The sequence below is a fragment of the Ctenopharyngodon idella genome, chromosome 16, assembly GCF_019924925.1.
Source record: "Ctenopharyngodon idella isolate HZGC_01 chromosome 16, HZGC01, whole genome shotgun sequence".
Taxonomy (NCBI): Eukaryota; Metazoa; Chordata; class Actinopteri; order Cypriniformes; family Xenocyprididae; genus Ctenopharyngodon; species Ctenopharyngodon idella.
In genome coordinates, this window is record NC_067235.1 from 20,403,999 (window position 1) to 20,428,865 (window position 24,867).

General features: G+C 38.0%; 1 protein-coding gene across 1 annotated transcript in view; it reads left to right on the top strand.

Moving 5' to 3' along the window:
* The window catches only part of LOC127496640 (transcription factor HIVEP3), a 75,785-nt gene extending 51,234 nt beyond the window's left edge, over positions 1–24,551 (top strand). Inside the window, 8 exon segments of the mRNA XM_051864277.1 lie at positions 2,867–3,183; positions 8,444–13,062; positions 13,246–13,397; positions 16,911–17,086; positions 17,195–17,296; positions 18,999–19,612; positions 22,818–23,127; positions 23,130–24,551. Coding sequence (XP_051720237.1) covers positions 8,881–13,062; positions 13,246–13,397; positions 16,911–17,086; positions 17,195–17,296; positions 18,999–19,612; positions 22,818–23,127; positions 23,130–23,581 — 5,988 coding nt within the window. The 5' untranslated portion in view covers positions 2,867–3,183; positions 8,444–8,880 and the 3' untranslated portion in view covers positions 23,582–24,551.
* Positions 24,552–24,867: the final 316 nt, after the last annotated feature.

Below are 24,867 nucleotides of genomic sequence, written 5' to 3' on the forward strand. Positions count from 1 at the left end.
TATGTTTCCTGGGGTGCATTTATAATGTTAGTCTGACTTTTACATCAAAAATTGTCATAATTTAGAAATAAAAGGCATTTTTCCTAGCCCTCTGATTTGAACGCTGTTTTAAGGGGCGTGTCTACTGTGAGACTTGAATGTAAACACTCACTGCTGTGATTGGCTAACATCTTTGCATATGAAAATAGCTAAGTATTACATGTGGAAGTCTCAAACTTTTAGCATGTTTTTACTATTACAGTTCTCAAGGTTTACTAATTGTGAATAGTGTTGATTATAGCATTATATTGAGATCATGGCATGAAAGTTTGCAGTGATGAGCATATAGCCGATGACAGACATGTAGTGATCTCTTCATTGTAACTCGATTTCTGCACACTAACAAATGCTTTCATTATAACTAACAGTGCAAACACAATGTAAACAAGAGATTCGTTGATTCTAAAGGGAGTCCAGAACTCAGTCACTGACAATCTTGTGCTGTTTGATTGACAGCTTCAGTGATTGTAAAGGGAGCGTTCTTTGATATAATTGAATCACAGTTTAAATAAGATTATTTTCAGCCTACTAAGAGAAACAATGTGAAGTTGACCATTTAGGGTGTTTTCACACCTGTAGATCAGTTGTTCCGAAACAGGGACTTAATTTGTTACAATGTTGCATTTTCTTCTTGGTTCGGGTTGCTTTCACAAGGCAATATTTCAAAGTGTACCAAAATGTGTTGATGCAAGTCACATGCGTGTACAACTGTCCCCTTATTGGTCAGAGTTTGCTCTGCGTCATCCATTAAAATGATTGACAAGTTTGCATCATGAGCATATTGTAGCTTGTTTAGTACCTACTGTCGAGACACACCAAACACTATACGAATTCCCGCTGTTAAATTATGTACTACATTCATACTGATTCAAGCTCGATCTCTCTGTATCTCCCAGCGCTGTCTAATAGACTTTGTCGAGACACATGCAAACACTAGTATATGAATTCGTTGGTCCGTTGGGTCGGATTGCTTTCACACCACAAGCGAACCGCTCCAGAGTTCGTTTGCAGTTGAGCCAAGACCACCTCGCTCAGGTGATCTCGGAGTGATTGTTTTGGTGCGAGTCCGAGCACGATTGTTGTGTTCACATATGCCTAAACGAACAAGGGAGAAAACACACCTGGTTTTTCCGAAACAAGCGCTCAGGTGTGAAAACACCCTTAGTCACTAGTTTGCTTTACTGACTATAAACGATTCTGAGACAAAGAACATCTGACTGTACATGAATCTTTACATATCAAAAATCACTGATCACTGGTGATTTTGGTTAGACATGTACACATAATCTGTACACTTACCGGCTACAGTAGTAACGATGTAGGCGTTGATCTTCTTCTGCAGAGGCGGTCTTTCAACTATCTATGACGTATAAATAGGCACATTCCTCAACCAGTCGTAATCTGGGCTTGGTTTTCCTGTTTTTGGACTAATAAGAAAGCTTTCAGTTCTGAAACTTACAGTATATTTTTGATATATCAAAAACTCAAGGAAAATTTGATTTCTCAATTCATGACCCCTTTAGGCCTGTTTTGCTCTGTTGCAACACTATTTTCTTGTTTATTACTGTGGAGCTGCTTTGAAACAGTCTGAATTGTATAAAGCACTATATATATAAATGTTACATGACTTGACTTGTTTCCTCCCGTGGCATTTTAAAGTAGCTGCTTTGAAATATATATCAGGGTTGGAGGGCTGTGAAACTATAAAAACAGATAGGGTGATTTAAAATGCCACCATATATGTATACTACCATTCAAAAGTTTGGAGTTGTTAATATATATATATTTTTTTTTTTTAATATATAAATGTCTCACTGCTCATCAAGGCTGTAATTATTTGAGCGAAATAAAACAGCAGTATTGTGAAATATTATTAAACTTTAAAATAACTTTCTATTTTAATATATTTTAAAATGTAATTTATTCCATCAGAAATCAGAATTCTAATATGCTGATTTGATGCTCAAGAAACATTTCTTATTATTATCAGTGTTGAAAACAGTTGTGCTGCTTAATGTTTTTGCGGAAACTGATACATTTTTTTTTCTAGATTCTTTGAATACAAAGTTCAAAAGAACAGCATTTATTTGAACGAAATCTTTTGTAACACTGTAAATGTCTATACTGTCACTTTTGATCAATTTAATGTGTCCTTGCTGAATAAAAGTATTAAATTTCTTTTTAAAAAATGAAGAAAACTTTTGAACAGTACTATATACATAATTTATTTATTTAAATAATAAGATTTTGTTTTGTTTTTTGTATTACATAGCTATTAATGCATTTGTTCCTTTTCTCTTTTTTGATATCTCAAACCCTAAAGCCTATTTATTTGTTCTACTCTTTTGTCCAAATTCAGCTTTGCTTTTGGACTGTGTACTTACACAAAATTGAAAAGCTCATGTCTTTGTTCAGATTTAGAGCGAACACTTTTTTGTGGTAATTCAATCACAGTGTCCACACAAGCACAAACTTCCCCGAGCCAACAGACAGCAGGCCTGCAACAGGGTGTGGCATGTGGACATCCACGTGAGGTCCTTGTTCTGAGAACAGTCACAAGGTGTAATTCTATGCTTTTATAGTCGACTATACATAAATAGATTGCGTTAGCGGACTGTTTTGCATAAGCAAATGATATTCATATTGTCTGCCCATTGCTCTGTAAACATAGCTGTTTCTGGCACCTAATTAAACAAGTCACTAGTGATTATTCCGTTGGGATGTTTCCTGTTTGTTGGACAGGGACGATAACCAGCACGGTTCAGAGGGGTCGTGATGTCTTTCCCCCCATGATCTTTACTGAATGTTGATGTTTGTGCCAGTACAGGCGGGGTGGTGAGGTGTGCCTATGACTCCTGTGGTGTGACATTCAGGAGGGGCCTTCTGGCGGCATGGGCCAGCGGCACCGCCTCCTCCGGTTTGTCTTTGATGAACATGTTGAGGTCTCAGCAAGGGGACACGTGGGGTCATGAGATTCTGCCACTGGCGTGTGGAGGTCAGCCTGTTTATCTACTTCCTCTTGCCGGTGTGCCACTACACTCAGATAGGATGCTGGGGGACAAATTTAGACCTCCAGCTCACCCTCCATCTGCCGCGGCTAGCTGTAGGACTGTCTCCATGGGAACCGGAGCCAGGTTGCCAAGAGTAAGAGCTGGAAAGAGAAGCACTAACTCTTTATCCGTCATTCTGCTCAACTAATAATAATAAAAAAAAACACAATTTTAATGGGCCTGACATGATGAAGACAATGAATAATATTTCATATACAGCGTGATTGGATTATTATGATCACTTAAAAGCCGTAACACTGCCATCAATTTTGTATTGTAATTATACAAGCATTAGACAAAATTAGCTTCTTGAATCAAGATGGTCTCCTTATGTATTACAGTCTTGACAAGTTGCCATGTGGCCTCTAGGGTCCTTGAATCTACTCTCAACTCCATTAAAGAACCCATGTTCCACAGCAGCAGGGTCAGCTCACCTGGAAACCACTAGAAGCGAGTCGACCACATCCAGTCAGGAGATATTTATATCATTCTTGGTGGTGCAATTAACATACGACGAACAAGGTGACATTTCTGTTATCAAATCTGGCGAGTTGTCATTAGGACAGTGGGAGGCAGAGAAAAAAACCAAAAGATAGGAGAGCTTTAAAATGTGTTTTTCCACTCCTGTCTATAAGCTTCTGTGGGCTATTCTAAGAAATGGCTCGGCGGTTTTGTTATTTCCTATACTCAAGCACACTAATTTTACATTCTCTTACTAGTTCATCCATGATACATGATCCAGATCAGATTACTATGCCAGCAAATCTCAAAAGTGAAACCAAAACTAAGTTACCATTTTAGAGCAGTCTGTTTTCTGTGTTTAAACATTTGTGCAAGATTAATACTAACTACACTTTAAAGCGTTAGTTCACCCAAAAATGAAAAAAATTGTCATCATTTACTCACCCTCATGTCATTCCAAACCTATAAGACTTTTTTTGAAACACAAATTAAGATATTTTAATGAAATCTGAGAAATTTCTGTCCCTCCATTGACAGTCCATGCAACTACAACTTTGTCACTTTAAAAAGTTTCATAAAGAGGTCGTAAAACTAATGAATCGAGCAGTTTAGTCCAAATTTTCTGAAGAGATTCAATCACTTTATATGATGAACAGATTGAATTTAGGCTTTTATTCACATATAAACATTCGTCAGCGAACATAAACAGAAGCTCAACCATAAGTTTGCTTGGCGCGCAAGAATAAACCTCATTGGTTCGTGCAGAAGCTCAAATGTGCTGCGTAACACACAAGAATGAACCTCATTGGTTCTCATGCATTAGACAAAACCTTTAGAACCTTTAACATCCATGGAACCTTTCCAATCCAAAAAAAAAAAGTTCTTTATAGTGAAAAAAAGGTTCTTTCGTGTTTTTTTTTTTTTTTTTGTGACATTTTTAAAAAACCCTTTTGAAACCTTTATTTTTAAGAGTGTAGGTGGTTGTTTACTGGTGTTTTATCTTAGATTAGTGAAAATAATAAATCTCATTGCTTAAAGTAATAGCAAAAGTGAATGTTATTTTATTTTACTTTATTTTTATATTAACTTTTACATTAATGTAAATTACATAACAGGAAGTAAGTGGTGTTGTGAAGTGTCGTGTGAACAGTCGCAGCTTGAGGACGTCCCAGCTGTTCGATACTCCCTCGTCCTCCATATGTTTGAGAGAGAGAGTGAGAGAATAAGGAGATGGTATCTTGCATCATCTTTTGTCACATTCTCCTTGTTCATTCTTCACTTGACCTCTGTCTGGATTTGTTTTTTCTCTGTCTCTCTGTTGTTGATGAACCTGTTATAAAAAGTAATGCAAAATGAGTGTCTTTTTCTTTGGATTTCCAATATTCAAGTTCCAACATCATTTGTTTATTAATTAATTAATTTATTTTTTCTGCTAAGCACAGTCCAAACCCTTTACTTCCACTTCTTTTTTATGTCTTTCTTAAGGTTTTAGTGATATAGTGTTGAAGTGGTTCTCTAATTATTTGATTGGAAGGACTCAGTGTGTGTCCATAGATAATTATGTTTCTGCTCCCTTAATAGTGAAGACAGGTGTTCCTCAAGGATCAATTTTGGGGCCAATTTTATTTTCTATCTATATAAATGAACTTGGTAAAGGAGTTGAGCCAGTAACTGTACAATTTTATGCAGATGATACTATCATCTACACTATGGCTCCATCTTTAAAAGTGGCAATGGACTCTTTACAGAATGCTTTTAATTCATTTCAGAATACTCTTGGTAAATTAATATTAGTGTTGAATGCTAAAAAAAACTAGGTACATACATATGGAATCTCTTGCTATGTTTAAAAATATTTTAAAGTCTTTTTATATAGAACAGTGTACTTGTTTCAATATCTAACTAGGATTTGTATTGTTGTTAGAAAATTGTGTTTTATGTTTGTTCATTGTGTGGTGATATGTATTTCTTCGTAAATTTGTCCTCTGCTGCGTATCTTGACCAGGACTCCCTGGTAGAAGAGATATTGTATCTCAATGGGACCATCATCATTACAATTCAAGTGAGATTAGACCTAATCAAGCAAATATTCAATTATTACAATACTTATTTCTTGATAGTAATGGAATGAAGCCAGAAATCGCCAATTTCTTGTTGATTTCAGGTCACTTTTCTAATGCAGATCATTGCCATTGTGCACGGTATATGTGCGCAATTTTAGATTGCAGGTGAGATTGATCATTCATTACATAATGTTAACTAAGCACATAACATATCATAGCTGTTTTTTTTACTGCCATATGGACATTACTTTGACACTCTCATCTCTAGCAGATAACAGAATAATTGTAACATTGAAACAACCATTTTCCCTAAAACTGGGAACAATATGTATTGTGAAATGTGCTATAGAAAAAACTTGAATTGAATTTAAATGACTCATTAGTAAACTAAATTAATAAATTTTTCCAGTTATACAAATTATGAAAATATGAAAAATCTGATCATTTTTGTCTGCTGCTGTGTGTTTATCACTGAAATGAGATCTGAATGATTCAAGATCCTCTCTCTCTCTCTCTCTCTCTCTCTCTCTCTCTCTCTCTCTCTCTCTCTCTCTCTCTCTCTCTCTCTCTCTCTCTCTCTCTCTCTCTCTCTCTCTGTGTGTGTTTGTGTGTGTGTGTGTGTGTGTGTGTGTGTGTGTGTTGGAGCATGTGTGAACTTCCTTTCAGTATTTCCTTGTCTGCTTGAAAATGCTGTAATGCTGGGTCTCCCAGTCCAGTGCATTGTTCATAGACAGCCATGAATAATTCACATAGCGCTCTCCCCATCCGAAACCCTCTTAATCGCCTTGTTTAAGAGCCACATCAATACAGTGTCAGAGGTCATTAGGCTGTCTCGCACTGATCTTTGATGTATGGACATCCATTATGGAGTGATAACAACAATGTCTCCTGTCTACATTTGTCTCTCTCTGTGCCCTTCTAGTTTACATCTGTTTGTATCAATCCAGATGAAGATTCCAGTAATCAAGCAGTTTAATTCTATAATGCACTGCACACCCCAATCACAGTAATAAACCTGTGCAAATCAGATACGTTCATTATAAATTTGTGGTTCAGTCCTTTTGAAGTCAAATATATACCTATGTCATGAATAATGATGAAGGTCTTAGTGTTGTTGTATCTTCAATAATTGCTTGCTGTTGATAAAAACACTATGTAACCAAAGCCTACCTCTGCTCTGAGAAAGCTCATTAAATTGTTGCGCATCACTCAGCCAGCAGCAGCTGTTTGAGAAGGCAAACTCAGTCAAGAATCTGTCAAGTTATTTCAAGAGGAAAGCAGTTTTGTTTTTTGTTTTTCTCCTCACTGCCTTTCCCACAGTGAACACCAAAAAATGGAACCTAAGATGCTGTAGTTTTTGTGAATATATGTAAAATACGTAAGGCACCTCACTCAAAATGTTTTCCAGTATAAATATTTAAAAATCCTTATATTTAAATGTGATAAATTTACTGGAAGTAAAATATAAATAATATAATATAAAAAACTTTATTCAATATTTATTTATTTATTTTTTTAACCTCATTGTCAAACAGGTTTTTTAGCATAAACCTCACTAAATTTTAAAAATGATGGGATAAACTTTAAGATATTTTATCTGGAAAAGAACTCAAATACTAATTATGTAAAATATATTTGCCAGTTTAATCAGAAACTGAAACGCTGAATTATTCACAAAAATAAAGACTTTATTTTCTGACAAATCTTTTCTTCTTAGAGTGCTAAGAAATCACAAAATGTTCAAAAATAAACTATACAAACTACTGTTTATGGATTTGTTGTGCATCTCAAAATGTTGCCTAAAATATAGTCTCATTTGCTGATTGAACTCCCTCTGGTGGGTAAACATCAATGCTCTTATTTATGAGTGTATTTCAAGACACCATGTTAATAGATTGTTAATAGAAATAGTTTATAGAAAGTGTTGTTAATAGAAAATGTTAATAGAAAGTGTTTTGTCCATGCTCAAGTATAATTAGACCAGTTTTAAGCACAGTGTTCCATTATGAATTACACTAAATAGATGGTCTCTAGCACTCCTGATGTCTTGTCATAGTTACTTGTATGATGTATGTACATAAACAAAATCAGCTTCTAAGCTATTTTTTTTTTTTTTTTCATTCTTGTTTTTGTTTTTGCTGAAAGGATAACAACTTGTTACAACCTCTTTTTACGAAGCTAAGGTGCTAAGGTTACATATCCAGTCTCATATTGTGTGTGCAAGGAACAGTTTGGAAGTTTAAAAGAGAAATACTATAGGTCAATGAAATTAAGCAATTTCCTTGTGTATGCTTATGAGATCATTCTGAAACCACTGGCTCTACATCAGCATGGATCACTTTACAGCTAGGGCTTTGCTTTGTCCAAACTATCAATCTCAAAGCTCAGAATTTAGTGTTTTTCATTTTCTGTTGTTTGCATTTTGTGTTTTTAACATTTCAGTAGAATTATGAAGGATTTTGTGGCAGCAAGATGATAAGGGTGGTAGTGTTACTTATTATTATTATTATTATTATTATTATTATTATTATAAAATCATGTAGATTTTTACTTCCAAAGCTTTTATCATCAGTTAAGTAGCATGTTTCAATGTCCATTTGAATGTTGTAAAAAAGTATGTCTCTGGTATTCCTGGTAGTTTAGAATCAGGAATATGGATATACAGTATGTTTTGCAAATCAGTCTCTCTTTTTAGTTGATTCTTTTAAATGAATCATTCAAAAGTAGCTAAGCTGTAGTTGGTAGCTTAGCTTAGCATTTTTGTATAGCTTATCCAACACTGTTTATTATAACGACTCACCATCATTTTATGTTTCTGTGTCTCTGCAGGGCCAATGAAGTTCTAACATGTGACAGCCTGAAGATGGGAGACAAATAGGTCTTGAATAATTATTCACGTGTCAGCAGAGAAAGTGCCTCAAAAGCATCTTGAGACATTTTTTGTCAAGCCCCATTGCCAGGCATCAGCCCAAAAGACACATAATGATGAATTTCACCAAGGCTGTTTGTGAACAGGAGAGGAGACATTTGGCAAACAACCAGCACTCACATATATGGCGGCTGCATACTGACACTGTTTAATTATGCCTTTGTCAGTTAAGACATTATCCGGTTTCTTACATTAATTATGGCATAATACAATTAGCCCCCTAAAGCGAGTGTAAAGACTTTTTCCTATCGGAAGAGTATTGATGCAATGATGTTTATCAGATTGGTGCTCAAAGTAGCATTCCCATAGCATCCTTGAGGCCTCCTCCCCATATCCTATGGAGGCAGAGGAAAAGCAGTCAACCGATGGGGAGCGGTCTGGTGGGCAACAGCAGCCATCATCAGAGTCTTTGTTAGCAGCACAGCTGCCTCATTTACAGCAACAAGCTACCTCGCAATCTGTCCATGGATCACATGGCCGCCTTCAACACAGGCAGCCAAAACGCTTTGAAATGCTCCAAAGGCAGAAGCAGCAGCAACAGTCACAGGCAAGTGGGTCATCTTGGCAGCTTTCAGAAGTTCCTGGTCCTTCAAGAGGCAGCTGTTCTGCCCTGGGAGAACCATCTCCCCAAATTCATAATATTCATCAAACTCAGTCTCTGCCTAGTGTGGAAGTACAGGAAGGTACCCCATGTAGACGAGAACGGAAACCCCAAAAACCAGGGAAATATGTGTGCACATACTGCGGCCGTCCTTGTGCAAAGCCTAGTGTCCTCCAAAAACATATCCGATCCCACACAGGAGAGAGACCCTATCCATGTGTCCCATGTGGCTTCTCCTTCAAGACCAAAAGCAACCTGTATAAACACCGCAAATCCCATGCTCATCGAATAAAAGCAGGCATGGCCTCGAGTCGTGAAGAGACCAGTTTTATTGGGCCAGAAGGTGGAGCATTGGGAGATGATCAAGATGAGGGTACGGAAGGAGAGAGTACAGGTTCTGAGGATGAGACAGGGGAACACCAACCATCTACCTCACAGGGTAGGCCAACTCTGAAAAAAAGTTGCAAAGTGGAATTGTCATTCATAGAGGAGGGTCCCCAAACTGAGGATTCACAGGCGGTCAAGCAAAGGTTAGCAATGAGACTAAGCGAGAGGAAGCGAGCTCCCAGAACCTCTTCAGATGAAACCCGATCCTCACTGGGTCCTGGCAGTAAGGGGAGCACAGAATCTGGCTATTTTTCCAGTTCTGGGAGTGCTGAGCTCTCCCAAGTGAGCCCACCAAATGCAAGCGCTAAAACATATGCTGAGATAATTCTAGGAAAGTATGGACGACTAGGACAACAACAAAGAATTCCACATCAACAACTGCATTTATCTTCATCTTCAGGTCAACAAGAAAAATCAATCCCTTTCACTGTTCCTAAGACACAAGTCATTGAGCATATAACCAAGCTAATCACTATAAATGAAGCTGTGGTGGATACAAGTGAAATTGATAGTGTCAAACCAAGACGTTCCTCGCTCTCTAGAAGAAGTAGCATTGAGTCAGTTAAGTTCTCCTCACCCAAAGAACCCTGTGTTTTTGAACCAAAAGCGGATGCCCCAGGCTCTTGTGGCTCTGCTGTACAACTTATTCCTGGTAGTTTTGCAGGTGAATTACCTGGCTCATACTTGGCTCAAACAGAAACTTTGGCTGGGCAGAGCTCCAGTGCTCTTCTCTATAGGAGTCAATCAGTGCCATCTTCTGGTAATACTTCAGATACACCTTCACAAAGCTTTCGTCTCAGTCATTCTTTTGATGATCAGCAGGCCATAGCAGCTGAAATGAGGATTGGGCCACATCAACGAATGTTACGACGCCAACCTGCTATTGAGGTGCCAGTTGGAGTGGACCTCATTATAGAAGATGCAGATCCTTCTTCTTGTTTGAAAGAAACTGAATCAGGAAAAAAGCAAGATAAGGAATTCCACCTTTATCAGTGTGAAATGTGTGGTGCTCGCTTGAAGAAGCAGGACTCTTACGCAGAACACAGATTAGCATGTATGAGTAAATCTCCACACGACCCGCCTGAGGAAGGCAGTTCTTTTATTGAGAATCAGCCACAGATTATGAGCTACAAGTTCAAAGCCATGGCCATGGCTGTGCGCAAGAGGAAAAAAAAAGAGGAAAGTCTTGAGGAAGACCCTCCCAGTCCAGGTCCAACAACTGTGTCTTTCAGTACCCAGTCTCCATTGATGCTAGGCAGTATTGATAATCAGGGCACACCTTGTGGCCTTTCACAGAGTGAGCTAGAACGTAGGGGTCACTGGAAAGAAATTTCTGTTATCCAGCATACCAGATCCTTTGAAAAACAGGAAAGCATCTCAATGGCAAATCAGGAAGCAGAGCCAGAACATGAGCCATCACAGGATCCAAAACCAGCCTTCACATCCCGGTTAATCCGTCAACCCAACATTCAAGTGCCAGAAATTCTGGTTACAGAGGAGCCAGATACCGAGATGGTCTCTCATCCAGTGAACACGTACATCTTAAAAGAGTCAGAGAAGGTGGAGGAATTCCAGTGGCCTCAGCGTAGCCAAAGTCTGTCTCAGCTCCCTGCAGAGAAGCTACCGCCAAAGAAGAAGCGCCTCCGTTTGGCTGAGGCAACACAATCATCCGGAGAATCTAGCTTTGAGTCAGTATCCCTGCCACATAGCCCAAGCCAAGAGAGCAATGTTTCCCATGCTTCCAGTCGATCTGCATCCTTTGAGGAATCGGGAAGGCCAGACTCTGAGATGCAGTGTGGTACCTGGAGCTCCCAAGGGTCTCACATGCTGACGGTTCCATCAAGTCTCCACCAGCACCATCATTCTCAGAGAGAGATGCGCCGTTCAACATCTGAACAAGCATCTGCAAGTCCTCAACACCCTGCACATGTAGAAGAAACAAGAAGTAAGTCATTTGACTATGGCTCCCTTTCTCTAGAGCGCATTTCTTCTACTTGGAAGGAGAGGAGGAAATGCCTCTTGGTGAAGCATGGAACCCTTGGTGAGCCTGACCAGGAGGAGCCATCTACTAAACCTGGTGTCTCAGCTATTTGCCACTCCTACCCAATTCATCCTCCATTCACAATCACAGAGCATAGAATGGGAGGCAGGACCTCTAGACTTAGCTCAGAGCATATAGCGAAGACCTTGCACCCTCTTGCCCTCCCACCAGCTGTTTTCCCCCTACAACAAGCAAACCCTGATTTTTGTTCCCCAAGTCACCTCACTAGATTTCTCCCAGTCACTACAGCAGTTTCTGCGGTTGTTTCCCCCCAGATGTTTCAGCAAGCTTTCCTTCACAGTGAGCCACCTCTGCTACATCCAAGACCCATAGAGTATGTAGAACGCCTGGGACTACCCCTTCAGCCACTCTCCAATTTATTCCCACTTCAATCAAGTGATGTTGCTCAGGATGTTTGCTTTCCCATGCCAGGTGGTCTGACTATTCAGGTCCCCTCAGGGCCTCTTTTCAGGGAGTCTAGGTCATCACCTTCCTCCTTGCATAGTCCCGGTCATTCACAACAGCAGCTAGTCATTCGCCATAATGCCCATCCCGTGATTGCTCCTTGCCTTCAACAGCTTGTGCCAGTGGTGTCTCTTGTAGTGCCTGTGCGCTTACAGACTCACATTCCCACCTATGCTAGTGCCATGTATACAACCATCTCACAAATTTTAGCCACAACGCAACATCCAATCTGCTGCACAGCTATGGTAATCATGGGTAAGCTGGAGGAAGACAAGCTTCAGAGATCTTACCTTAGACTGCCCTCACCTATCCCCAAGAGCTACATTCCCTTGCCGCTGCCTCTCGAGCATGGAGCAGGAACTTCATCAGATGACAGCTGTGGGCAGCTCGGTGCTGGAGGAAGTAAGCGAATGCTGTCACCTGCAGGTAGTCTAGAACTCAGTTTAGAGGCACAGCGGCACCAAAAACGGGTGAAAGAGGAGGAGGAGAAAGACGAGGATGACAAGGCAGATGATGATAACAAATGTGACGAGAAATCTCAGGAGATGAGTCAGGGAAAAAATAAGCAGAGGCTAACCGTGGAGACAGCAGGGAGGGACAAAGATCCAAGAGAAGTAACAGAAACTGAAAAGTTAAGCAAGCAGGACTTAACCCAACACAAAACTGAAAACATAAAGGTGGAGGGAAGGAAAGAGGCAGGACACCGGTATGCTCCAAGGGTAACAAGTCCTGAAAGATCTGAACCATCATACCCCAGTTTGCATACAACTACATCCGTCAGCTGGTGCTATCTGAATTACACAAAGCCCACCCCATCGACACACAGAGATTCAGCTTCTGTCTATTCCTCATGGAGTGTTAGCACGCATAACCCCAATATACCTGGCTTGTCCACCAAAATATTACTGTCTCTGCTGCGCTCCAAACAGAAACATAGTGCTGAGACATACACTATGGCTACAGCTCCAACACCAACGACTGACAAGCTGGTTCCTACTGACAGCAAGACGACCAGTGTGTCAGAGGTAAACATCACTGTAATTTTTCATTTCAACATATATAATTGCATCACTGAGATTTTTTTGTACATGAAAAATGATATTGAAAGTTTAGAAAGTGCCTGCATTTTTATATCTATCATGTGTTTTATAAGTGGTCTGTAGATGTACTACAGTGTTGGTAAATTAGCCTGTCTGTCTGGAGTGTAGGTATGTGCCTCTCCACCCAACACACCCGTCAAAGTAAAAGAGGAACCATCAAATGAAAGAGAGGAAAAGGATAAGAAGAGTACTGATGACGTGCCTGCTACCTCAACACAAAGTGAGGCAGCTCGTAATCGTATTTGCATTTTTGAGGGCGGGTGAGTAAATTCTTATGAGTTATTTTGAAACTGTATTAGTAAGGTTAAGATACAGCAGTTAAGATAGTTAGCTATACTACGAGGTCCTAACAATAACATTACATAAAAATAGCAATGAAGCATTTTGTCATGCTACACATGCTACAGTCATGCTCACTGGAAGAAGTAGCTTGTTATTGAAAGTGCACTATTTGAAAATAGTTGAGCTGATGAAGCACTTCATTCACGATAGAGATGGGGTGGAGTTATGAGGTTTTACCGACAGCTTTAATACCTCTTTTTATGGTTAAATATTTGCAAAACCCTAAAGGTTGACCTATAGTAATGATTAATGGGGGGGGAAATGAAATATGGAGATATGAGGTTTCCACCCTACAGCGACGATATACAGTTGCAGTCATGTTAAAGAGTACTAATAGTGCAGTTTATTCATGATTTTCCCTGCCATGAAATTGCATTTTTGTAAGTGCCAATTATAGCACAGTTGCCTCTCAGCTTGAGCTTTTCTGTTTGTTATTTGCTGTGTGAGAGACAAAGACATGGTAGTACAGGTGAGACTATGAACCATTAGGGACTTCATTTATCTTGCCTTGTTCAGTTGTCTGCCGAATTCACACCTTGCTCAAAGATATGAATTTGGATGGAGTGTAGAGAGAAAGAGTGCTGTTAACTTAGTAACTCTGCAGATTTATTTTTCAAGTCTGCTGCTCATTAGTGTTGTGCCAACTATATCTGCATAGCACAGTTAAAGACTAAAACAACATTTCACCTTGAATGACTAGAATAAATACTGAAATTTTAACTCCACACAGATCCACCGTGAGATTTTTTTTTTTTTTTTTTTTTTTTAAGGAACACAAATTGTTGTTTACATTAGAAATGCCACTTAACACACACACACACACACACACACACAAAAAGCAAAATATTTCAGATATAGTGTAAATAAGAGAGATTTTGCAATGCTTTTTTGGTAACACTTTACAATAAGGTTCATTATTTAGCATTAGTTAACTACATTAGATAACATGAACTAATAATGAACTGGACTTATACATCATTTATTAATCTTTATTAATGTTAATTTCAACATTTACTAATACATTATTTAAATCTTGTTAACATTATTTAATGCACTGTGAACTAACAATGAACAACTTTATTTTCATTAACTAACGTTAACGAAGATTAGTAAATACAGTAACAAACGTATTGCTCATGGTTAGTTCATGTTAGTTAATACATTAACTAATGTTTAACTAATGAACCTTATTGTAAAGTGTTACCACTTTTTATATGATACCGACGAGTTTTGTGAGAGTTCATGAACCGTCAGTAAACTTGTGCTGAATTGCAACATTAAAGTGAAACTTGCAGTGAAATCTTCATTTGATGTGTAATGGGATGAGATCATCAAAATACCACATTATATAAATATGTTAATGTAAATTCTGTTAATAAACATTAATAGTCATGAGTGTATTATCGAGGGAAATAATCAGCAATGATTTTTGTCACAATCATGGAGCCCTAGATTGTAGTACATGATTTTAATATCATTTTTAATATAAAAATGAAAGGACAGCTGATTGATGGATGAATGGATAACAAAAAGGAGAGATAGGAAAGCTGACCTGTAAACATCAAAAGCTTTGGATTCATTAGCTGGGTCTCTTGCATTCATCTGCTTATGCGGGGCTCTCAATGTGGTTGAGTGCTTAAACTGCGGCAACAACTCACCACAGCCTGCATTTTTATCCCTGCTTCCTTTGTCTCTCTCACTGCCTTTATTTTGCTCATACGGTTCTTCCGCCTAGCACACCCACGCACCCCCTAATCACATCAGACTCTGCACTCTGTCTCACACACACGCTCCATTTTGTCTCCAAAACTTCTCACATCCATCAGCACCCTTTTGTCTTTGCACCTCTCATAACAGTATTTTTTGTTTGCTTTCTTCCTCATAAGTAGAACACAATGCTACTGAAGGACAATCAAAGGTACCAGTTTTTCTGTAGTCATCAGCCCCCTTTCAAAGACACCTTTCTAAAAATAGTCGACAGGTGTGTTTGTATATTAAAAGACTTTAGTGTTGTCACTCTGATTGCATTTGCAGTGCCCTGAATGAAGGCTGGGTCCTACAAAATGGAGTGTACTAGATTATTATTTTTTTTGTACCTAGAAACCGATGTTTAGTAAGTCGTTTTCTCTCCACCCCATCCATTTTTACATTTTTCATGAAGGCCAACAGACATTTTTCAAAATGCATATGCTGTCTACCCAAATACGTCCCATCTATCAGGCTTAGCTGCTATATAAAGCAGATGAGGATTCATACTCTAGCAGTCAGTAATGCAATTATACATTAATATATTCTCTCCGACTGCAATGTTAAAATATATACTTATTATTTTTTATGTTTTATTTTATATATATTTTTATATATATTTTATATTTTATTTTATGTCAAATATTATAAATAAAAATAAGTATATAATATATATATATTTGATCATATTTAAAATTCTAATTTATTTATTTTATTTTTTAAATACTTTATTCGTGTACATTTATAATAAATTAAATTTAAATGTTACTTATATGTTATTTTTTTAATTCATTTTTTTAAATATAGTATATTAACTATATTTGGTTATTAGGACCTTTTTGACAGTCTTATGTCACCAGAAACGGGGTTTATTTTGCAATACTGACTGACTGGCTTTACAGTTTACAGCTTATTACATGGCTGCTTTTACCAAATATATAAATGTATAGATATGGAGTGAGGATTTTAGTTGTTATTGTATTAACTTAGTTTAGGTTAATATCTCCTCTAAGAAGAATAGTCTAATACAACATAAAAAGCAGCCTAGCGACAAGATAAACACTGCAACAAAATGTATTTATATATTATTATTAATCTGCAACCCAAATTACTTTTTGTATGTTTGCTAGCATATTTAACCTCAGTGTAAATTTTTTTTCTTTCTTATCATCTCTTTCTTTCTCTTTCTGGTTCTAGCCAAATTTACTCTTGAAAGCTATGTTTTATTAATTCCGGTTTGTTTTAGAATAAATAAGAATGTCCTTTGTTTCAAATTAATACAAACTGAAATCTCATGTACAATACGTTGTTTATTGTGTAAACTATGTAAGAGGACTACAGTAAATGCTTAATATGGAGTTTATGGATTTTTATATATGGCCAGTTTTAGCACCCCGACCTCAATTGGAATTGTTTTGCCAGCAAAAAACAGCACTAGTATGAGCCGAAGCGTGGATTATTTGAGACCATCGGTGGACTAACAAGTGCTAAAAATAAATAGTGGCAGTCGATACCTCTTATAATGAGGGATTTCATGTTTTGGAAATTCATATGAGGATCCTGCCAGTGAAGTGAAGACACTATCTTTTTATTATTTATCTTCATGAATGTGTTAACCTTATAAATCTTTTATCTATTATTTTTATTAACCTCTCTGTCTGTCTTTCTCTCTCTTTTCTGAGCAGGTATAAGTCAAATGAGGACTATGTGTATGTTCGGGGTAGGGGAAGAGGGAAATACGTGTGTGGGGAATGTGGGATTCGCTGCAAGAAGCCCAGCATGCTAAAAAAGCACATTCGCACTCATACAGATGTCCGTCCCTACGTCTGTAAGCACTGCAACTTTGCCTTTAAAACCAAAGGTAGGCATGTATCTCTTTCAAATTCTTACTTTCCCATATCGGTCTGTTTGATCACAAAATGGTGTCATTTTTGTATTCTGTGTCATTGAGAATATCTTTTCCTCAAAGGGAACCTTACCAAACACATGAAATCTAAGGCCCACGGTAAGAAATGCCTGGAGATGGGTGTGTCCGAGTCATCTGTGGATGAGCTGGAGACTGAGGAAGCAGGTAAGGTTGCAAAAAAGAGTTGTTGTGGTTTGATGGACAGTGGTTGTGTGATCGACAATGTGTAACTGCAGTTTGATCATTTAAACCATCTTCCATGTTTCTCAGTAAAGATTCCTTAAGTGACATAAGTGAGAAATTATTATAAACATTCAGACATGGTATATTGTGTTACAGCACTTGCATATGAAGTACTTGCATATGATACTTTACACAATGTAGATGGCTTGTTGTGTAATAGTGCAGCATACATTTTAAACCCTTAGATTGCTTTCCCTTTGGGTGACAGACTTATTTTACTTGTTTTACCAGATCTATATATTTTGCAGTGATGTTTTTTTTTTTTAATCATTGCTTTATTGGTGCAAAAGTGATTTCAACCTTGCTGTGTGCTTTCAGACTTAAAAGTTGAAAGAGACCAATGAAAATAGTTTGCCATAAAGAGAAGCAAGACTGACCTTCAGTTAGCCGTGTTTATATAAAGCCAGAAGTGAAAATTGCCTTTCTAGCTGTCTGTCTCGTTCTCTTTCTCTCTATCTCTCTCTCTTTTACTTTGTCTCTTTCTTGACATTTCTCAATCTTAGTGCATCCAAGAGCTCCAAGGACATTTCATTCAGCCACACTCCATTCACTAGATTTTAAATGTAGCTGATGAATGAAACACAACTCAAAAACTGTTTTTTCCCCTTGCATTTCCGTGTTATATATAGCTTTCCTTTGGGATAATATATAATTGTGCACTGCAGATTATGAGAGGAGACCGGGGCTAGTTGTCACATGGGGAAGTTGTCACAAGGGCTTTGAGTCAAAATTACACAAATGTATTTTCTCTGTTTTTGCTGTAGCTGTTTGATAAACAAGTGAACACAATAAAAACACATTTACTATACATTCAGACAAATGTTAACTATATAATGACATATTTTAACCAGTAGGCTGAATTGTGTTCTCAGGACAAGGGAATTTTTCAGTGTCACATGTCAAGTTGGGAAAAGTTGCCGCATGCCTTCTAAATGTTTTATAATACCATTCAAAATTTTGGGGTCAGAAAGATTTTTTTTTTTTTTTAAATAATTAATTCCTTTTTTTCAGCAAGGATGTATTAAATTGATCAAAAGTAGCAGTAAATACATTTACAATGTTACAAAAGATTTCCATTTCAAACAAATGCTGTTTTTTGTTTTGTTTTGTTTGTTTTTTACTTTCTATTGATCAGAGACCCCTGAAAAAAATGTATCATGGTTTTCACAGAAATATTAAGCAGCACAACTTTTTTCAACGTTGATAATAGGAAATGTTTCTTGAGCATCAAATCATCATATTAGAATGATTTCTGAAGGATCATGTGACACTTAAGAATGGAATAATGGCTGCTGAAAATTCAGCTTTGCCATCATAGGATTAAATTACAATTTAAAAATATATTAAAATAGAAAATGATTATTTAAAAATTGTAATAATATTTCACAATATTACTGTATTTACTGTTTTTTTTTTTACATTTAAAAAATATTAACCTTACAAATGGCAAATTTTTAAACAGTGATATACGTGCCTAAAAAATTAATTTAAAAAATGAATCTACCCTGAAAAATATTCACTGGATTAAAAAGTGTGACTCCTAGTCCCGGTCTCCCCTTTAGTTCATTTGTGAGTTTGTATCTAGTTATTTTTTGTGTTGACTCCTTTGCTATATGTCCAACAGGGGGCAGTGAGGAACGAGTGTGTGAGTCAGAAGACCAGGAGGGGCACCAATTCTCTGATGTTGAAGATTCTGAAGCAGAAGATGATGAGGATGAGGAAGAGGAGTTCTCTTCCCACGATGAACCATCTTCAGCCTGTTCCACTGATACTCGTCAATCCACAGGTGACCTCTCTGAAAGTGGCCAAGGCTCACAGACTGAGCCCTCTGACCCTAAAGCAAAAGAAGAATACTCCTCACCCCTCAGGCCTTGGCCTGGCATGCGAGCCGCGTCTCCAGGCAGCAAGAGGGCGGCGTTCTCTCGCAAAGGCTGGGAGGTTTCCCCGAGGACCTTCTCCCCTAGCAGTGAGGGCTCTCCTCTTAGAAGCCTGTCTCCCAGGCTTGAACTGTCTTCACCTAGCCGTCATCTCTCTCCCTCCCCAGAGAGGGGCCCGTCACCCATCAGAGCCCTCTCCCCTCTGAGGCCCCTCTCACCTCTGCGGCCTGTATCCCCTGCGCGGTACAGGAGTGCTAGAGCTCTCTGCTCTCCTACGCCCCTAAAGCCCCAGCATCGACCGCACAGCTCACCCGCAGGGCTCCACTGGGAGCCTGGCTCACCAGCTACTGAGGGTCTAAAGGTGGGTAACAACAATTTAAACAAGGACATGATTTTTTTAATCCAGGCTCATTGGAAAATAAACGTGCCTGCGGCGATATTTCTGCAAAATAGTATTACATTGCTTCTTGCACATTCTGCAGCACTTTCAAAGTGAAATGTCCAATGAGTGCAATTTTGTCAGAAACAGATGAATGTGAATATGGCCGCATGTTGGTTGTTGTACGCATCGCAGCAGTTCAGAAATGAAATGTTAATGCTCTGTCACGTTTGAAAATAATGTACCACCTACATTACTAAATGTGCTAAAGCAGCCATGCCATTTCAGCTTTGAGCTCATTTAGTATTTGAGCTCTGTTGTTGTGACTTGTGTTTCACGGGACTCGTACCAGAGCGTTCCATATCCCAAGTGCAATGCTGTACCAGGTGAGCTAGGGTGCAAGTTTCTTGCATCAGAAAAGCTATACATATGTAGCTAGTTATGTTATGCAAACATCAAAATGTATTTATTTAAAAAATCATGCACTATGGTAAAAGTGTTTGTAAAAGTGCAAGGAACTGTGTGAAAGTGTTTATTAATCAATAATTGTGTGAAAAGGAATTAAAGATGGTGTTTTACTGCCACTAGTGTTCATTTCTACTGGAAATGCAGTGAGTTAGGTATGATATAGGTACAGTGGCAAGAAAAAGTTTGTGAACCCCTTGCAGAATCTGTGAAAATGTGCAAAATTTTAACAAAATAAGAGAGATCATACAAAATGCATGTTATTTTTTATTCAGTACTGTCCTGAGTAAGATATTTTACATAAAATATGTTTACATATAATCCATAAGACAAAAAAATTGCTGAATTTATTAAAATGACCCAGTTCAAAAGTTTGTGAACCATTGATTCTTAATACTGTGTGTGGTTGCCTGGATGATCTACGACTGTTTTTTTTGTTGTGTGATGGTTGTTCATGAGTCTCTTGTTTGTTCTGAGCAGTTAAACTGAGCTCTGTTCTTCAGAAAAAATCTCCAGGTCCTGCAGATTCTTCAGTTTTCCACCATCTTTTGCATATTTGAACCCTTTACAACAGTGACTGAATGGTTTTCAGATCCATTTTATCACACTGAGGACAACTGAGGGACTCAAACACAACTATTAAAAAAGGTTCAAACATTCAGTGATGCTCCAGAAGGAAACATGCAAGGATGCATTAAGAGCCGGGGGGTGAAAACTTTTGAACAGGATGAAGAGGTCCAAATTTTTCTTATTTCGCTTGAATATAATTTTTTTTCATTTAGTACTGCCCTTCGAAAGCAACAGAAAATACTTGCATGTTTCTCGGAAGATAAATTAAATACAATTTACCTTGATCTTCAAATTCCAAATGTTTTCACCCCCTGAATCTTAATGCATCATGTTTTTTTCTGGAGCATCAGTGAATGTTTGAACCTTTTTTAATAGTTGTGTTTGAGTCCCTCAGTTGTCCTCAGTGTGAAAAGACGGATCTCAAAGTCATTCAGTCGCTGCTGTAAAGGGTTCAAATATGCAAAAAATGCTGGAAAACTGAAGAATCTGCAGGACCTGGAGATTTTTTTCTGAAGAACAGAGCTCAGTTTAACTGCTCAGGAGAAACAAGGGACTCATGAACAAACATCACAAAACAAACAAACAAACAGTCGTAGATCATCCAGGTAACCACACACAGTATTAAGAATCAATGGTTCACATACTTATGAATGGGGTTATTTTATTAAATTCAGCTATTTGTTTGTCTTGTGGATTATATGTAAACATCTTTTATGTGAAATATCTTACTCAGGACAGTACTAAATAAAAAATAACATGGATTTTGTATTATCTCCCTTATTTTGTTAAAATTATTAACATTTTCACAGATTCTGCAAGTGGTTCACATACTTTTTCTTGCAACTGTATATGTTTTTGAAGTTGTGCAAAGATGTAGGTAGAGGCACATTTTTCCAATGAGCCCATGTTGTTGTTGTTGTTGTTGATGTTGTTCGTCTTTAGCTTAAGAATGGCAGTGTCAGTGAGCAGTGTTCGTTGACGGAAGTTTTTTTTTTTGTCAACAAAAAAAATTAAAATTATGATAATTAAACAATTTTAAAGGATTAGTTGACTTTAAAATGAAAATTACCCCAAGATTTACTCACCCTCAAGCCATCCTAGGTGTATATAACTTTGTTCTTTCTGATGAACACAATTGGAGTTATATTAATAAATATCCTGACTCGTCCAAGCTTTATAATGCCAGTGAACTTGGCCAACGAGTTTGAAGCTCAAGAAAGTGCTTCCATCATAAACATACTACACACGGCTTAACAAAGGCCTTCTGAAACAAAGCGATGTGTTTGTGTAAGACAAATATCCATATTTAACAAGTTTTTTTAACAAGTAAAATATCTAGCTTCACCTTCCTGACGTCGTGTCAGTTAAGCTTTTTTCGTAAGTTGAATATGGATAGCGTAGGACGTAACGTAAGCGTTTTGAACTGCGAGAGGCGTTACAGTTTCTTCGTAAGTTGAATAAGAAGGTGGTATGGCCTAAGCTAGATATTTTAATTTGTAACTTGTTAAATATGGATATTTTTCTTACACAAACGCATTGCTTTGCTTTAGAAGGCCTTTATTAACCCCCTGGAGCCATATGGAGTACGTTTATGATGGATGGATGCACTTTCTTGAGTTTCAAACTCGTTGGCGCAGTTTACTGCCATTATAAAGCTTGGACGCGTCAGGATATTTATTAATATAACTCCGAAAGTCATATACACCTAGGATGGCTTGAGGGTGAGTAAATTTTGGGGTAATTTTCATTTTAAAGTGAACTAATCCTTTAAAGCTGTTATATTAAAATATATACCGTTGAGGAAAATCTTATTAAAATAACACAATCTGCAAGATTAACAATGCACGAACAATGTTTTTAAAGAAAAAAAATAATCTATGAATCCGGTGCAACCCAGTCAAAATCTTGTGCTGTAAATGTGTTCTTTCTATAACACTCCACTAAAGGAATGCACAGACAATGAATATCTACAACAAAGAATTCCCAACATTGTATTACTCTTTCACAATACTGTACTCATAATGTTATTTCAGATTTTTCAGTTTTCAACAAGGACTTTTTATGTTAAAAGTTGTTTTTAAAATGTTTATATGAAATATTTGAATATTTCGTTTGTACAAGTTTGATTGCAATGCCACGTCTCCCCCTACAGGACAAACCTGGTACTCAACCAACTCTACAGGAGCGTATGCCCCCGGATCCTATCCTGCTCTCCCCATCCCTACGCTTCTCTCCAAGTGACCCTTTCCCTCCCACTCCTTTGACACCACGGACAGTGGACCGCATGTTTAGCCACCTTCCTTTACACTCCCAAGATCAAGCCCGCATGCCCTATCACATGATTCCCATTGGGGGCATCCAAATGGTTCAACTCAGACCCCGATCACGCCCCAAACTGGAACGACAGTCATCCTCCACCCCTTCGCCCACCTCTCCCAAAGACGACTCTCCTTTTTCTCTCGCCAGAGGGATTATCCATGGATCTCGCTTCCGGAAACCAGTCCGCAAAGAACTCTGGCAGACAGCAGGACAAAAAGCCAAGACGAGGGAGCCAGTCGGCCTGACCTGTCTTGTCCCAGTACAAGCTCGACGTTACCCAAACTCCCCCCTTTACAGCAAGGTATAGGGGAGCAACTGACTGCAAAGGTCAGAAAGCAATATGGCGACTTGAGCTCCGCCAAAAAAACTCAAACCTTCGGTCCCGAAACATCCAGAAAAGCTGCAGCACACAACGATGAAGGAGCCGAGAGGATCTCGCAGGGGAAAGGAGCGAGTTCCTCACGTGAAACCAGACAGCTGCGTGAGACAGAAAAGCCTATAGTGGCGCCACTCAGGGGACGTGGCTCTTTTTCAGAAGGATGTTCAGGATCTGGCAGTGCTCCTCAGAGCCAGGAAGGTGATCCAGATAGCACTTAAAAGCATCTGTGCACAATGGTGAAATGCTTTCTACTGCTAATACTACTATTGTTTTGTTTTGTAATGCGCTTATTTTTTATATACAAAATTTTCAATACTATTGGTAACTTGGTAAATGTTTGTTCTGCAATATTCAAGATTGTAATATGATGCACTTTTTTTTCTTTAAAAAAAAATATTTCTGTAAATCGATTACGTCTGTCCCTCCTGTATCTTTATTGACATTGCAATCTTAATATATCTATTTGAACATGTATATGTAAAAAAAAAAAAAAATTGTACTTGTAAAACATTAAGTATGATATGAATACATTTCTAAGTGACCAAGATGAAACCTTAAATTGAGAGTAATTCCAATATTTCGTCTCTTGTCCAGTATTGCGCAAATTCTAGTGATGTGTGCCTTTTTCTGTCCAGATTTACTGCTTGAAGTGTCAAAGATGAAAGGCTGTGAATTCATTTTTATGAATATAGATTTTTGTTTTGTTTTGTTTGTTTCAAATGAGCTGGTATTTGGAGAAGCGGGAAGATTTTCTTTATATATGAGGGTAAATGAGACAAGCGTTGCTGTTGAATAGACAAGAGATGAAGGTTTCGGTGGAGAGCCTTGCAGGGAAATTGCACTGAAGTCATATTTTTTATAATACAAGTGATTAAATGATTAGATAAATTGTCTCTGTACAGATAGAAAGTCTATGGTCCATATTTATTGCCATGTGAAAATATGAAAATGCCTATGTTTTGTTTACTTTAGTTTTCAAAGGGATTTCTATTGTCGTTTTTATTATTCTTTACACTTTTTGTTAATAGTTACTTTTTTTAGTTATGACCTCAAGACTTGAAATGAAGAAACTGGACTTTCAGTGAAGTCGGTCAATAGCCGAGGTTCTGGATGGATCAAATGCCCTCCAAATTTGTCACAGATATTTTGCATTTCTGAACCAATAAAGGTACACCAGGAATTACTAAACCTGCTTATGGTGGTGTCCAGTGTTTTGTGACCAGCAGATGGTGCAGTCTGTCCATTCATTTGACTTTCATTCTCGTTTTCTAGTTCTCCCACAGGGACCTGAGCAGGTGGACTCATTTGAGCTGTGTGGGAGGCATTCATGGCCTGTTCAAAACAGGTTTTATAGTTTCCGGGAGAAAAAGATAGCTGCGTTGAGTCAATTATCTGGGCTTCCGCAAGAATTTTATTCCCATGCGAAAAATATTTGAGCCTGAGACGTGGCAGATCATCTGCTCACTTCCTAAAAGCAGTTTGTCCAAAGCTAATTCATTCATTT